The sequence below is a fragment of the Pempheris klunzingeri genome, chromosome 10 (assembly GCF_042242105.1).
Source record: "Pempheris klunzingeri isolate RE-2024b chromosome 10, fPemKlu1.hap1, whole genome shotgun sequence".
Classification (NCBI taxonomy): Eukaryota; Metazoa; Chordata; class Actinopteri; order Acropomatiformes; family Pempheridae; genus Pempheris; species Pempheris klunzingeri.
The window spans coordinates 20,607,150-20,621,668 of record NC_092021.1 but is presented as its reverse complement, the minus strand read 5'-3'; the positions used below and the strand labels follow the sequence as shown (position 1 = coordinate 20,621,668).

Genomic DNA, 14,519 nt, shown 5'->3' with positions numbered 1-14,519 from the left:
GAACCAGACTAGCGCAGCAGAGACATCCAACATTAAGCCCTTGCAGACGGGATACACAGTATATGTATAACAGATCTCAGTATTTGCGTGTTTGCTTGGCAGTCTTTCTGCCCGCTGGCGGTCAAGAATGGCTTATTGCTGCTTTAAACAAAGGATGAATGAGGTTTGTGAGTTTCAGCTCTTTGTTTTTTCTTTGTGTCCTGAAAAATTAAAAAGATTCCTGGTGTTTTTTTTTTGTTTTTTTTTACCAAGAACACAGAAATGTATGCATTGTTTAATGAATAACAACAACAAGAGAAGTCACTCAATATGTAAATGTGTTATGCAAATTATTTGAAAAGCAATGTGTAAATGACAAAATGAACATCATACTTCAGACATGGTTAAAAGTTAAAAGGCAAATTTACTTGATGGTTTCTTCTTCTTGGCTTTATTTTTGTTAGTAATGATTATGATGGGCATTTTTCACTATTCTCTGACAATGATTATCAATTAATTGAGAAAATAATTAGCACTGTAATTGATAATGACAATAATTGCTATTTGCAGCTCTAGTTGATGGTGTCCTCAGTTTCTCTCAGAGACTTTGATTGAATGATGAATTTAAGAGTACGTTTAAACATCTTTTTATTTTGGACCGCTGATTAAAAAAATCTGATCTGTGGATTCGATTTGTTAAACAATTTGTAAATGATGCTGTGTTTTTCCGAACAGATTTACACTTAACAAAGTTAATTGGTCTAATGCTTTCAAATTATAGTCCCACTTTATTTCTAACACACACAGAGACAAAACATTTCATCTGTGTAACACTCTGCCTACACTGTTTCTATTTATGCTCAAATAAAAAAACACAGCACTTATGTGGGAGTAAAAGTCCTGACTGATTGGTAATGCAGGAGGACAGGTCACTACGTGTGTGTGTGTGTGTGTGTGTGTGTGTGTGTGTGAGTGTGTGGTGGTGAAACCATTTCTGTCCTCCAACTCTTTTGTAATTACACATAAAGTATAAATTAGTTAACATAACAGTCTTGTCAGTGAACGATGCTAAATAACAGCACGATTCAGACAGAGGACAGAAAACAGAGCACAAATAGCAAACGTTCCCTCTGCTCCCCCTCTCAGCTTCACACACACACACACACACACACAGACATAAAAATACACACACACACACAGTGAGACTCATTGTAAGAGAACCTCAGTATAAAGATTTAATGAAACTGTAGGGGTTGTCGTCTGGTGGGGTTTAAATGTTTAAATGTTGCTATTTCTTACCGCCACAGCAGGAAGAGAGAGTTTCCTGTGGTAATCCCTGTGTCAGTGGTCTTCTTCCTGCTCGCTTTGCCACAACAATTTCCCCAAGGCGAGGGTACATCAGTGCATGTATGATGTAAGCTTTGCATAACCCAAGAACTGCTAATGTGCAGCTATGGGAGCTGTAATGTGCTACAAACTGGGCTGCAGAAAGCGTCGCAGGAACAAGACTAGAAACAAAGAAATAAACCTCACAAATAAAAACTGGAAGAAATGTTTTATTAGTAGAAAAAGTGTTGCATAAATGACAAAAAGTTCATCTGTAAGGGTGCTGTGAGCATTTGGCCAACTGTTCATAGATGAGTAGTGGTCTTGGCGGTTTTCAGGGGAGTTCAATTTACAGAGTGCATTGTGGGTAAGGCTCTGGTGCAGCCAGTCTGGTAGCAGGAAGCAGAGGACGGAGATGTCTTGGAGGAAACCTGGCTTGAGACTCAATTTAACATCTAAGAAAACAGTGGTACTGACACAGATTTCATTTGACAGCCACCGCCCACACTCAACCGCTCTCTCTCTCCGGCTCCCTCGCTCACGTATTCTCAAGCTCTCTCTCCTCTGACGTTATCTGACACATACATACACTTCTACAAAATGTGATGTAACAGCCCCCTTGAGCTGTAATCCAGGGTGAGCATCCATAAAGAAGGCCTGTTAAAATGTTCAAAGGAAACCACAAAAAATGACTGTGGCTGGCAGTCAAGAAGCGCCAGGAACCAGCCACCAGATCTGGATGTTGGAGGATATGTTTTGTGTGTGTGTGTGTGTGTGTGTGTGTGTGTGTGTGTGTGTGTGTGTGTGTGTGGTTATCATTTGGGTCCTTGTAGTCACAGACATCCTCTGTTCCATAGAGGTCTGTGCGTCTCTATGCTCAAATAAAGGCTGCAAAGTACAAGCAGGAGCTGGAGCTGACTGATTTACATGCGTGACATTTTGTTTCTAGTCATGCATTCATATGGATTGAGGGAAATTCCCACACTGTGTCCAAAATGACTCAATATTTACTGTTCTGTTAGTGTAATCCACTATGTAACATGTTCCAGGGTCAGCTCCAGAGCGAATGGGACAGGATGGCAACAAGCTAAGTACAAGGGAGTTTCCAATTTATGCCTCTGGACTTTTATTCCCCATATCAGAGGTAAATATTGTCCTTTTGGTAACAGTTTCTATGACGTCCATGTCTTATCTGAACATTTAATAACCTGCTTATAGTACTGTATAGTTACATATGTGTAAGTGCTCAAAAATATGATTAATTCTTTATAACAAAGAAATCATAGCACACTCTAAATCATGATATATGACGTGATTATTATGACAAAAGGTCAAGTATCATAATACTTCATAACTGCTGGTAACTCACTGATATTTTTATTGCAAGGATCATAGTGTATAATACTGTATTGTAATCCTTTTATACATATAATCTATGGTTGTATTTTTCACGTTTTGATTAAATGATGATAGAAGCAGGCTTACCAGTAGGCTGCAGTTTAATTTTTGGCTTTGACTCAGAAGCATATTATACATACGCAGAATCTGAGTGTGCATAATATGCTTCTATCAATAATGTATATTTTTTTATGATTGTTCATGTGAAGGGAAATAACAAACGCATGTAACCTTCAAACCGCTTTTGATTATCTGTCAAGCTTCACACTCTGATCCACGAACTCTGACTTCTTGTTTCTTTGAGCCGATTCTGCCATTTTGAGGCTACTGAACTATTTTTCACTTGAGGTGTAGTTTGACCATCGTTTATTTATCAGAAGTTATAAAAAATGTAAAGACACATCAAATGCCAAAACAAACATGCAGCTTTGACTCTTTCTATTCTCCACTGCAGTACTAATGCATTACACTAAGAGAATTAGTCATTATTAGAATTAGAAATACATGATGATACTTGCAAAAAAAAGTCAGTGAATGACCAGCAAGTATGAAGTATTATGATACTTCACCTTATAAATAATTATGAATGTCTTATGTGTTTATGGTTATAAAGAATTATGTATATTTATCAATGTTTATAAGTTTGATTTTAGAGTACTGTAAGCAGAATATAATGCATGAAAAGAATGGTTATAATACATTCTAGACAAGGGCATCACAGAAAGACAGATATATCTGCTTTGATTTTACAGAAGATCGATTTGCATTATTGTAGATTAAAGGCCCTGCGGATTCACACAGGTGACCTCAGTTGTTATGGCTGATTAACTCCATGTACTGATAAAGCTGTAACTAACAGTAGAGGTGAGAGCGAGATGTCAGTCAAGCACAGTCTGTGCACGCCCAGCAATCCTGAAGAAAGATCTAATCAGGCCAAACAATCAGGGTGTGCAGGGTCTTTGAGCTAACTTACAGTTGACAGTATGTTAAATTAACCCAACCAGCTATATAAATCATCAAAAACCACCACTCTAATAGAAATAACACTCTGAAATTCTGCATGTTGAGTATTTTCCTGTTGATAGTTTAGAAGTACATTGTGCTGATTGTACCTCTTATTCAAGTAGGATTTTGAATGCACATTTACTTTTAACGCAGTAGTTTCATATTGTGGTATTTTACTCAAGGATCAGGATACTTCATCCACCGCAAGACAATTAAAACCACAATATTTCTGGTTTGCAGCCAGAGTGTTAGATACACAGCTAATTCACGCAAAACAAGCACAAACAGGACGTTAGCTAACACGTTGCAAAAAATGTAAAACCCACAGCAATTGTTGATTTCATTGATAAGAGGTTCACAAGAGTACAGACAAAAAGCTGACGGCATAATGGAATGAGCATTATACATCTGTTCTATTAAAATAGAAAAATTAGGGGCTTGCCCCCGTGGGCCTCGTGTTGTCCAATTGCCCCATGAAAATTACTATCCTCAACACAATGGACAAAAATTTCTCAGATGCACAACTGAAGGTCACTAATTGAGAGCTAACTATACCATCATGCATTGCACACGGGAGGGAAATAAAATGTGTCTGCACAATGCAGGCCAGATGAAAGAAATTACCCGACGAGCGTGCTATAGGTTTTTTTTTTTGTTTCGTTGTTTTTCATGTTGCCAACAACGCATTATATTGTCCTCAGACCGTCCTACAAACAGAGTAGTGAGTAGTGAATGATGATTATATTTTGGGACCAGATGTCCTAGGCTTATGAATACCTCCCAAAATAACATTCTACAAATTCAAAATGCATTGTCATTATGCAAAAACCAATGCAATTCCCACTGAGTTCGCACACACACACACAGCGACAGACTGTCGAGCAACATTTGCATATTTTAGAGCTCGGCTGATGTCCTTTCTTTGCAGCCAGAGTGGTTGATCGGACAGGCTGGAGCTACACAACAGCCATATTAGCAGATCAATACAAGTCACTTAATGTAATCATTAGAGAAGGTTATGACCATGCACAAGAATAGATCTCCGTTACTGGCCCCTGACACTAAATGCATGGTGGGAGTTACAGATCATGCACAAAGCAGATTGGTGTATACATGTAAGACAAGTCTCAAATGTCTGGTTAGTAAGATGAACATGGCTCAGATGTTAAAATCATGAGTGCATGCTCAGACAGTGTATCTTATTTACAACCACATGGAAGAGAAGCTGCAGGAAATCGGTGCTTTTAATTTATGTGCAGCACAATAAGAGAGTGAATAAGAGAACAGCGAGGACAAAGGGAGGAGAACAATGGTGCTACTGTGCATTGACAAATAATGGATAAAAGCTGGCATCATGTAGCTGTGGGCTTACAGTCTGTGCTGGTGGCAACAGATGCAGTCAGAGCTGTGGTGCCATCTAGTGGTCAGAAGAGGAACGTCGATCACAGCCAACTAAATTGTTGTCTGGTTAAGAGACGCAGCAGAATGTGTGCACATCCAAAAAAATTGATAAACAGAAAGAAATTATCTTAAAAGGGATTTAAAAAAGACTATGAATCCGTGGGATTAAAGGCTTTTTGTTTGTTGGTTTTACTGGCAAACCGGCCTTCCATAGACGAAAGCAAAGTCTAAGGCAAATTAGATGAATGGGAGTTGATCTGTTTTGTCATCATCATCCTGTGAAGGCTCTCTTCTCTGACATGGCCGTCTGTAATTGCTGATAACATTTGACAAACGAAGGCACCCACTCTTTGAACAACTGCAGGAAAAAGCAGAATTTCACTGTTCCACGGTGGGTTGTTTACAGTCCCTGGTGGTAATAAGACCCAATTTCCTATAATTAACACATAGCAACTGTTGTTTGGCACTTTGCAACTGTGTTTTCTAACATGGAGGACAGAAAAAAGGAGGAACATTGTGAAAATTATGTTAAACTACACAAAACACAAGAGTTTGTTGGATAAGTGTAATACGAAGAAGCTGTAAACAAGACTGAGAGTCTGCAGCCATGCTAGAGGCTCTGTGAGGCTGTAATAAGGCACAGTGCTTTTGATTTAGTGTGTTGTTTAGCTTGCTAACATTTAAACATTATACACAAGTATAACTGAGGCTCATGGGAATGCCATTAGTTTTGTTGGTATATTGTGTTATTAAGTGAGAAGTGAGATTAAGGAGGCTATGACACATACTATATATCCAAAGAACATGTTCTTTACCCTGTGGATGTTTCTTTAATACATACATATGCTGATTTATATGTTCTGATTTTAATGACATTGATATTCCAATCTCATAAGCCAATAAACTGCACAGCTTGACTTCCAGTGTGCAAACATTGTTTCATCTTTCTTTATTGGTGAAAAGATAGATGCATAAAAATAGTGTCAAAGATTTTAAAAGCTTCCAAAGCACCATTCAGTGTGTGCAGACACCTGCTCATCTGACGCTCAATTATTCACATTATTTGAATATATACAGCCAAAGATTAATCAAGTATGAGATCAAACACACAAACATGTTTTTAAAAAATATATAAAAATGTCAAAGAGAAAAAAATAACAACATCTCTGCATCTAAATATAAATGAAAGGCAAAAGGGATACATACAATCAATACAGCATTTATCAGAATTAGTGTGGATGAATAACAATTAGTTGCCTATAAGTGACATTAAAGAACAAAAGCTTTAACTGTAGAGCTGAACTTGATATGAACATGGTAATGAAATATTTCTTAAAACATTTGAAAGAGATGAGTTGGAACATTTTTGCAAAATCTTTTAACATGGATTCAAAATGACCAGTAGGTTCAAAAACTTTTTAAATTGGTACAGTAGATCGCCTGCATGTTCTTACTGACAGGATCAGATTGTTATTCTAAGTATGTGACAACATTACAGAAAGAGTAGAGATAGTAAAATTCTTCGTTTAGCATCAGAGGATTGCCACAAGAGTTCCTGAAGTGATTGGCACGATTAAAAAAAGTGTGTCTTGGACACAATTTGAGATAAACTTGTGAGGCTTGTCAATGGAGTCTGGTGAGCTTGAATAGTGCGACACAAAGGCTGTTTCTGGCCAAACAAAAAGGATCTTGCAGGTCTATCTCTGCATGGCTCCTTTTCGTAATGTTGTCAGACACTTCGAATAACAATCTGAGCCCGTCAGTAGCAAAATAGTGAGCACTATTAGAGGACGCACTTTGATCGGGCACAGTTGCCCCGAAGAATTACATTGCAGCCTTTGACTAGTTATCCTTTGACTATGTTTTCGCTTGATGTTTGAAGATCTGTCCCTCTGTGTGTCCGTCCCAGAAAGCAGTTAGCAGCCGTCCAAAAGCAAGGCAACAGTCGAGTAGCTTTCCTGTGTGTCGCACGATAAGTGTACACTTAAGATCGGAGATGGCTTGAAGTCAAAAATGAGAGTGTGTTTTACCCTCAGATCATGAAGGACTGAGTTTGTTTGTAGTGCTTGAGCTGTAGAGAGCAAAGAGACATTCAATTAATCATTTCCTTTAATTAGCTAGGCACCAGCGTTATCAGCGACTTATCAACAGAATTTAACAGCAGCAAGCAAAACAAGCCCTGACACAATAACAAGCCCTCTGATTACTTACATTGCGGATGGGAGGAGGAGGAGGAGGAGGAGGAGGGCTGAAGGACTTGGTGCTGGAAGACAAAGGGCAGCAGTTCAGTCACAGCTCATTACCAGTCAATGGCACACAGCTACAAGCAAAGTAAGACTGAAACGTGAAAACCTCACCTTTTTGTTTTCTTGCCTTCTGTTCAAAGAAACAACAAAAGAGAAAAAGGGGTTTTTTTTAAATGCATTTTTCATGATCACCATCAAGTTTGACATTTGTCTTTTTATTTGTTTGTAATGGTGGGAGGTAATTAGTACAGTTATTAAAAGTATGCATTAAGAGTCTGACAAATGTAACATCTCTTTAAGCTCCCCTGCAGGATGTATCTGTGTCTTTAGCTACTGAATGCTCATGAAAAAAAACACTAAACCCCTCCTTCTTAATTATCAGAGACTCCATTTACACAAATGTTTTTTATTAAAGTGCACTGAAATATAGATAGATCGATGCAGATGAAAGTTGCCAGATTTTTACCTCTATTCATTTGTATACGTTATTTTTCTGGCTCAAAAGTAAAAGCAGAGACAAAAGCAGTAATCTTGTGCACGTAAACATCATGCTACTCACTCTTGCAGCAGCCTCGCCGTCGGCAGACACACACGCAGATGCAGCAGAAAAGGACGAGTGCCAGAAAACCTGCAGCACCAGCTATCAAAATTGTCATAGTCAAAGGATCTAGAGGGAGGAGAAGGAGGAAAGAATGAAAGAATCCCTCAGTTGTTGGTGTAAACTCTGCAGCTGTCATGATATCACGTTTCTAATACATGATTATAATGGCCAAACTCATCCGAATATGTATAGAAAAAAATAATACTGATAATAATATTTATGTAACGTGCACAAAAAGAGCAATTACACTGAATGGATGGTGAAAAGGCAACGAGATTAACTGATAAACAAGAGATCCACGAGGCCTAATGTCTGTAATCAATACTGTGTCAACTGGAACATAATCACTTGCTGGGAGCATTTAATGAACCACTGACCATCTCCTTACATACTATTTTCCACTTTCAATTTCCTCCAACATCCCCGCGACCATTAAGAATAAACGGTATAGACAACGGATGGATGACTGGAAGGATTTTTCACATTCTCTGTCAATTCTCTGTCAACTTTTGATGAAAGAAGACAAGTATATTTCGTTAAGCAGACTTAAAGAAATCCTTTCTGAATGTGTACATAACACTATCAAGTGTTTATTATCAGCATGATATTAAGAAAATTTCATTTTTAAATATGATGGTTAATTTCTAATACCAAAAGCACTTACATTCAACCACTTTGAGTTGTTGGGCCACGCAGCTCTTGGGCGCCCCCACACTGTTGGAGGACTCGCAGCGGTACATCCCTGTGTCTACTTTGGAGACACTCTTAAACTTCTGCTCCAGACAAAGAAAAAGTGAGAGTGGAATTGAAGAGAACAGCAGCTGTGTGTACATACAGTGTGAATATAACTCTGTTCCTATAGTAGCTGTATATTATGGTGTGGTATTATGGTGTGTGCTTACCAGCGTGCCCTTGTTTGTGTCTATGCTGTATGCGGTATCTGCTGACGCCGTCAGAGCCTTGTTGTCTTTGTACCAGCGGTAGGTGGCAGGAGGCACGCTGAGTTTGTCCTTACAGAGAAGCTCCAGGTCTGAGCCCATGAACACAGAGCTGGGCACCTCGCAGGACGGGACGTGAGGAGGCACTGAGGAGGAAAAACAGCCAAGGTACAGCAAAACGTTTCACTGGATTTACAAAAATATAGGATTTTGTAATCTTTGGGAAGTCCACCTTCAACACTTAAAGTATTCAGAATCAGATGTGAACACATACAAGGAATCTGACTCAGGTTTTTCCACTGTTGCCATGTACTTACACAGAAAGACATACAGCAAAACAAGGACATAAAGCTGAACAGAAGTAAATATAAGTATAAGCATTTTAACTGCTACATATAGATGTAGATACACAGCTTGCTTTATATACATAAGTGGATATGACAGGATATGAATGTACACAGTATGTAAAGTATATACAGCGTGCTCAGATTTTGTATGTAACAAAGATGTGACGGTCATTATTGCAAAACGAACCCATTGGGATTCTCGCTGTACATTAAATTGCAAACGTGAAGTTGGATTTGGTGATAAATCCTCTATCTGTGTATATATCATCTTATGTTGCATATATCCATATACATCACGATATATTCCACGCTTTTTCTAGAAAATAAATTTAGAAAGAGTTTATGAATAAAATAACCAAGTAGGGATGCTTGTTCTTGTCTAATCTGGCAAATAAAATGATTAGGAACTTCATCATACTGATGCAAAAATCAATGTGAAGCTCATTGATTGGCTTAACACAGCCAGAGATGTGACAGTGACAGCCTCATTTTGAAGAACCAAACTGAGACGTACTGAGATGCAGTTCCTCTGGTGACCACTAGACGCTGGATTTCTAACCACAAAACCAGCTGCATTTTCTTTAGAAATACAAAACCAGCTACGTCCCTCCAAAAGACACCATCCATCTACTATTCTCACTGGTCCTGTGCAGGGTCACTGACTGATAAAACATTCACGCTCCAACCTACAAACAATCTACCAGCTCCAGCTGATGTAACCTGTCTACTGCCTGTAGACATTTCACTGAACCGCTGTGCCACCATGCTGCAAATCTGAGACACGATTCATATCTCATCCCTCAGCATGACACTGAAATGCAGAAAAACACCTTTCGCCATTCTTGAAAGGATGACAGTTTTTTGGTGTGCGCTGCCTCACAAAAGCACCACGACCACACAGAGCTGACTCACATGCAGTGCTACATAAAAGACTACGTCTAGAACGAAATGTTATGAGTTCCCTTTGAAAGCAGCATCTTAACTAAAGACAGTTAATTAAATCCCAGTCTTGTGGCCTTTTGTTAATTGATCAGTTTTCTATTGTTATTCTCTAAATATGTGTCAAAAATCCCTCTTTCTTCTCTTCCACTGAAGCATTAAAAGTATTTCTGATGACGCATGTTGAACTAATGAATGTACCCAATCAAATGTGATGTGGGGTGACGAGATAACTTAGCTCATGGGAAGCTAACAGAGCAATAATCATAGTAAGAAGTGTACGTGTGACTGGATTTCAGCTGGAAAAAAACTTTGTTTAGGCTTCATTTCCAAAGACTGTGGTTGAGGTTTATTTACCTTCCTTTTGATGCTACGTTTGAGTTTTACTGTTCATTTGTCTCACACAAATACATTTGTGTTCACCCTCGTACTCAAAGTTTCCCATCATACCGAGCACATTGAGGGTTACTGTAGCCTCTCCGAGGTTGACGTGGTCCCCGCTGGCGGTCACCTCACAGCGGTATTCCCCAGAGTCCTTCTGGGTAACAGAGTGTATCGTCAGCGTCGCTCCTTCGATCGTCGCCCGTCCGGTGTAAGATTCTTCAGTGGGAGGTAACAGAGAGGATGATAGAGGATGGACAAAGCTTAACTAAGTGATGCAAAAAAGAATAAATCAAAGGTAACAATGAATGAATGAATGATGGAAGGAATGGCAGTAAAATATTTTTCAGTGTGGAGAAGTCAAAGGGATTCATTCATTCATTAAAGGTGTGTCGTCACTCACTACTAAACTTGTGATCAAAATACACAAACGCCACCCCCTTTCCCCTTTTCTTCCACTCGATTCGAGGGCTCTGATCTTTCTCTGTCCTGAACTCACAGGAAAGAACCGCGTCTGGAAGGACAGAAGACAAAATAAGACGTCAATCTGCAGTCGATTCACTCTGGGCCTTGTTTGAATTTGCTGGTAATTTTCTTGCTATTTCTACTTTCGTTGCTTTTATTCACAACTGTGCACTCATGAAAACTGGATGAACCTCATTTCCTGGATTATTTTCCCTCCGCGCTTATTGCATGTAATTAGATATCTACTGTGCTCCATTTATCTTAGATGATTTTCCAAGAAAACATTCTGAAATACAAGTTGCATCTGGTTTTCTCATTAAAGAAGAAGAAGAAGGGCAATTTAAGGTGCAATAATGTAAATCTGTTAATCAAATCTGTGTCGCGTTGGTTTGTCTGTTGATTTGACTGGTTTGTTTGAAATGGGAATGAGAAACACCCAAATCAGAGGAAAGCAGACATCAGATGTCATATCCCTCATCTGCCTCATCTTTGCTCTCAAAATGCTGCTTAATGTGCGCACTGCTCCTCCACTGCCCTGTCACCTCATAGTACTCTTCAGATGCACCTGTGCTTAATGTGAATTTAGTCGTATTTTTAATCGGACACTGTTTTTTTATTCTTACTGTATCATTTGGAATCAGACGGAAAAACGTATTTGCTAATATACAGTGGAGTGTGTCAGATGTGAAGGGGGCATGTTCAAGCTCAATCAGGGTGTTAAGTTGCTCTTAAATCAAGGGAATCAATAAAATATCAATAAGATAAAAAAAACTTCATTAACTAACTCACATTAGATCATTTAGTTCTTTAAACTTTTAAACACTAATAGATGGGGGGAAATATGGGAAGACTAAAAAACACAAAAAGACATTATATATCATAAAATACATCATAAAAGATAAGTGATATTAAGAAAAGCTGCACAGTCTCACCAGTGTGCTCGTGGACCTCCACTTTGGGTTTACTGCTGCTCACTGTCACTGACAGACAGACGGGACCTGCAGGGTTGAGACAATCAATCAATCAATCAATCAATTGTTATAAAGAGTTTCAGTCAGTCTCATTGCTGCTGCATTTAACAAGCTAAATGTGTCTACAGTCTCAGAATGTGGGCACGTTTGGGCAATCAGGCATGGAAATATGATAACAAGCCCATGAGAATGAGACACACACACACACACACACACACACAACTCCTGCATCCTCACCATATAGTAAAAAAGTACAGCGTGAATTTCCCACAACAGAATATGAACATATCTGCACACACACTCACACACTTACACACACACACACACAGACGAATAGAGAATGTAGCTTCGTCCTGGTGGTGCCAGGAGCGCTGGCGTGTAGGAATGCAGGTGATGGATGACTCTCCAACAGGCCGACCTGATAACCTCTTTTAGTGATCTGTCCCTTCAGCAAGCGCACACACACACACACACACACACACACACACACACACACACACGCGCACACACACACAGCAGAACCTACACTCCCTCACAAAAATGGAAAGAAGTGCACGAATGTACTGCATGTACACATTTAAAAGACACATTTAGAGTAATAACCCGCCCAAAACTTTCGAGTGTTTAAGGTTTAAAGCTGTAAGAGCTTTGTAGTTCTCTTAACAGAGACAGTGAAGCGCTTTTTATGATGGGAAAACTTAAATCTGCCATAAATCCACTGCAACTAACTTTCATTCAAGCTTTCCTCAGCTGTCGCTCCGTGTGAAAGACAACACTACTTTTAACAGCCACCTTTAAAGACGACAGAGAGAAATCCTCAGTGGAGCTGAACTTCAGGAGCTTTTATTTGACAGATATTATGGCACATGTCTTGTTTGGTATTATGAAGAGAACATTTGGAGAGACGTTCACTGTGTGTGTGTGTGTGTGTGTGTGTGTGTGTGTGTGTGTGTGTGTGGCGCACACACTCATGGAAAGTATGCTTTTCTCATGCAGACAAAGCAGCTCTTCATGACAGTAACCTTACCCTCCTCAGCTGGCACAACACACACACACATATGTGCAGATATATGTGCTACTTACACACTTGTGAGGATCCACACTGGTTGAACCTTTGACCCTGAACCCTCAGTGCTTGGTGTTTCCCTTTGACTCTCAGCCCAACTTTAAACCTGATTCTGGTTTTAACATGCATGTAATATATTTTTTCAAATACATTTCAGACATGTGTATTTTTCACAAAGTATTCCAAACACATCCTTTATCAGCCTAACTCAGGATAAAGATTTCAATCTTCTGATCTCCGTGAGGATATTTGGTCCTCATGAGAAAAAACACACGTCAAAGCTGCAATTATCAACATAAAACAGTTGTTTGGACAGCAGCCTCTGCCCTTTTCAAAATCCCACAGCAACTTCAAATGCATTTTTCCTGATAGCAAGTGGTGTTTTTCATCTCAGTCCAATTAACAGCAGGGTCAGTCGGGGGCTATCTTCAAACTGAAAGGGTGGGATCTCAGCCTCCTCATCAGGGCTGCTTCAGTGTAAACACGAAGCCCCGCCGCAAAACACTCCCTGCACAATCTCAGCCCCTCGTCCTTGATCACATCACACCTCCTCCCCTCCCTGGGGGCCCCAACTCAGTCACACAAACTTATGATCAATAAAACATTAGAGCAAATCAATCAGTCCACTGCGGGAGCAGTTATCACAGTTTGGTGCAAAGTGAAACGAAATGAACCTTAACTAGTCAATTATTTAAAAGTCATATCATGATCCTGCTTTTCTGAGGGGCTGTACAAAATATCAGGGAGAAAGGAGGTCAGTAATGGGGGAGAGAAAGTCCTTTTTTCTTAGTGAATAAATATTTAAATTTTTTTTCACGCCAGATATTTGTTTTATAATATTTCCCAACAGATTAGTTGCTAAGAATGATTAAAATTACTTGTGCACTCCCATATTAAGGTGGATCTTTAAGGTTTATGTGACACCATATTCAGTTGCTTTGCTCCTCATTACAGGTGAACTGAGCTGCTGTTATATCATTTTGATATATTGGGGTGAAGCAGTGTTTTTCCAACAGGAGGGTCCAAAAACACTGTTAGCTCCACATCCCTCCTCCCTACAGCAATAACTCTCACACAGCCCCTAACTTTTCTTTCTGGTTTACGCTTTCCTGTTTCTTCTCTCCACACTTTTAGAGACTTTCACTATTTTCTTAAAATTAATCTAGCAAAACTTCAAGTGAATTAAAATATCCCAGACAAATGCAGGGGAATATTACGGAGAACATCCTTTTAAAAACACAGCACAGACTGTGGAATAATCAATACATGAGCCTGCTCACATTGTGTTGAATAGTCTAATGCACTTTTCCTCTGAAGGCGTCTTGCAACCATCGCAGCCTTTTGTTCTGTCATTAATAACATCAGCAAATTGTTTTATAAACTTTCTAAAACCAGGAAAAGCAAACTCACTGTGGAACAAAGCGATGAGAAGAGGCAGCGCCAGCATCTTCATGGT

At 39.3% G+C, this 14,519-nt stretch overlaps 1 protein-coding gene across 1 annotated transcript; it reads right to left on the bottom strand.

Annotated features, from left to right (window-relative positions):
• Positions 1-6,726: 6,726 nt before the first annotated feature.
• jam2b (junctional adhesion molecule 2b) lies at positions 6,727-14,519 on the bottom strand. Its single transcript, XM_070838556.1, has 10 exons — positions 14,474-14,519; positions 11,959-12,024; positions 10,965-11,075; positions 10,631-10,780; positions 8,859-9,040; positions 8,621-8,729; positions 7,915-8,022; positions 7,467-7,485; positions 7,321-7,372; positions 6,727-7,180 (listed from the first exon to the last, which is right to left on the bottom strand). The coding sequence occupies exons 1-10, from the start codon at positions 14,514-14,516 to the stop codon at positions 7,142-7,144; spliced, it is 879 nt and encodes a 292-aa protein (XP_070694657.1). The 5' UTR covers positions 14,517-14,519; the 3' UTR covers positions 6,727-7,141.

What these genes read in the sequence shown, in the direction of transcription:
- jam2b (XM_070838556.1), bottom strand. Translation starts at nt 14,516, where the DNA reads ATGAAGATGCTGGCGCTGCCTCTTCTCATCGCTTTGTTCCACA. An exon ending in ACACAAACAAGGGCACGCTG is followed by an intron (nt 8,730 to 8,858) that starts GTAAGCACACAC and finishes TGTCTGGAGCAG; the next exon opens with AAGTTTAAGAGTGTCTCCAA. An exon ending in CTCCTCCTCCCATCCGCAAT is followed by an intron (nt 7,181 to 7,320) that starts GTAAGTAATCAG and finishes TGCTCTCTACAG; the next exon opens with CTCAAGCACTACAAACAAAC.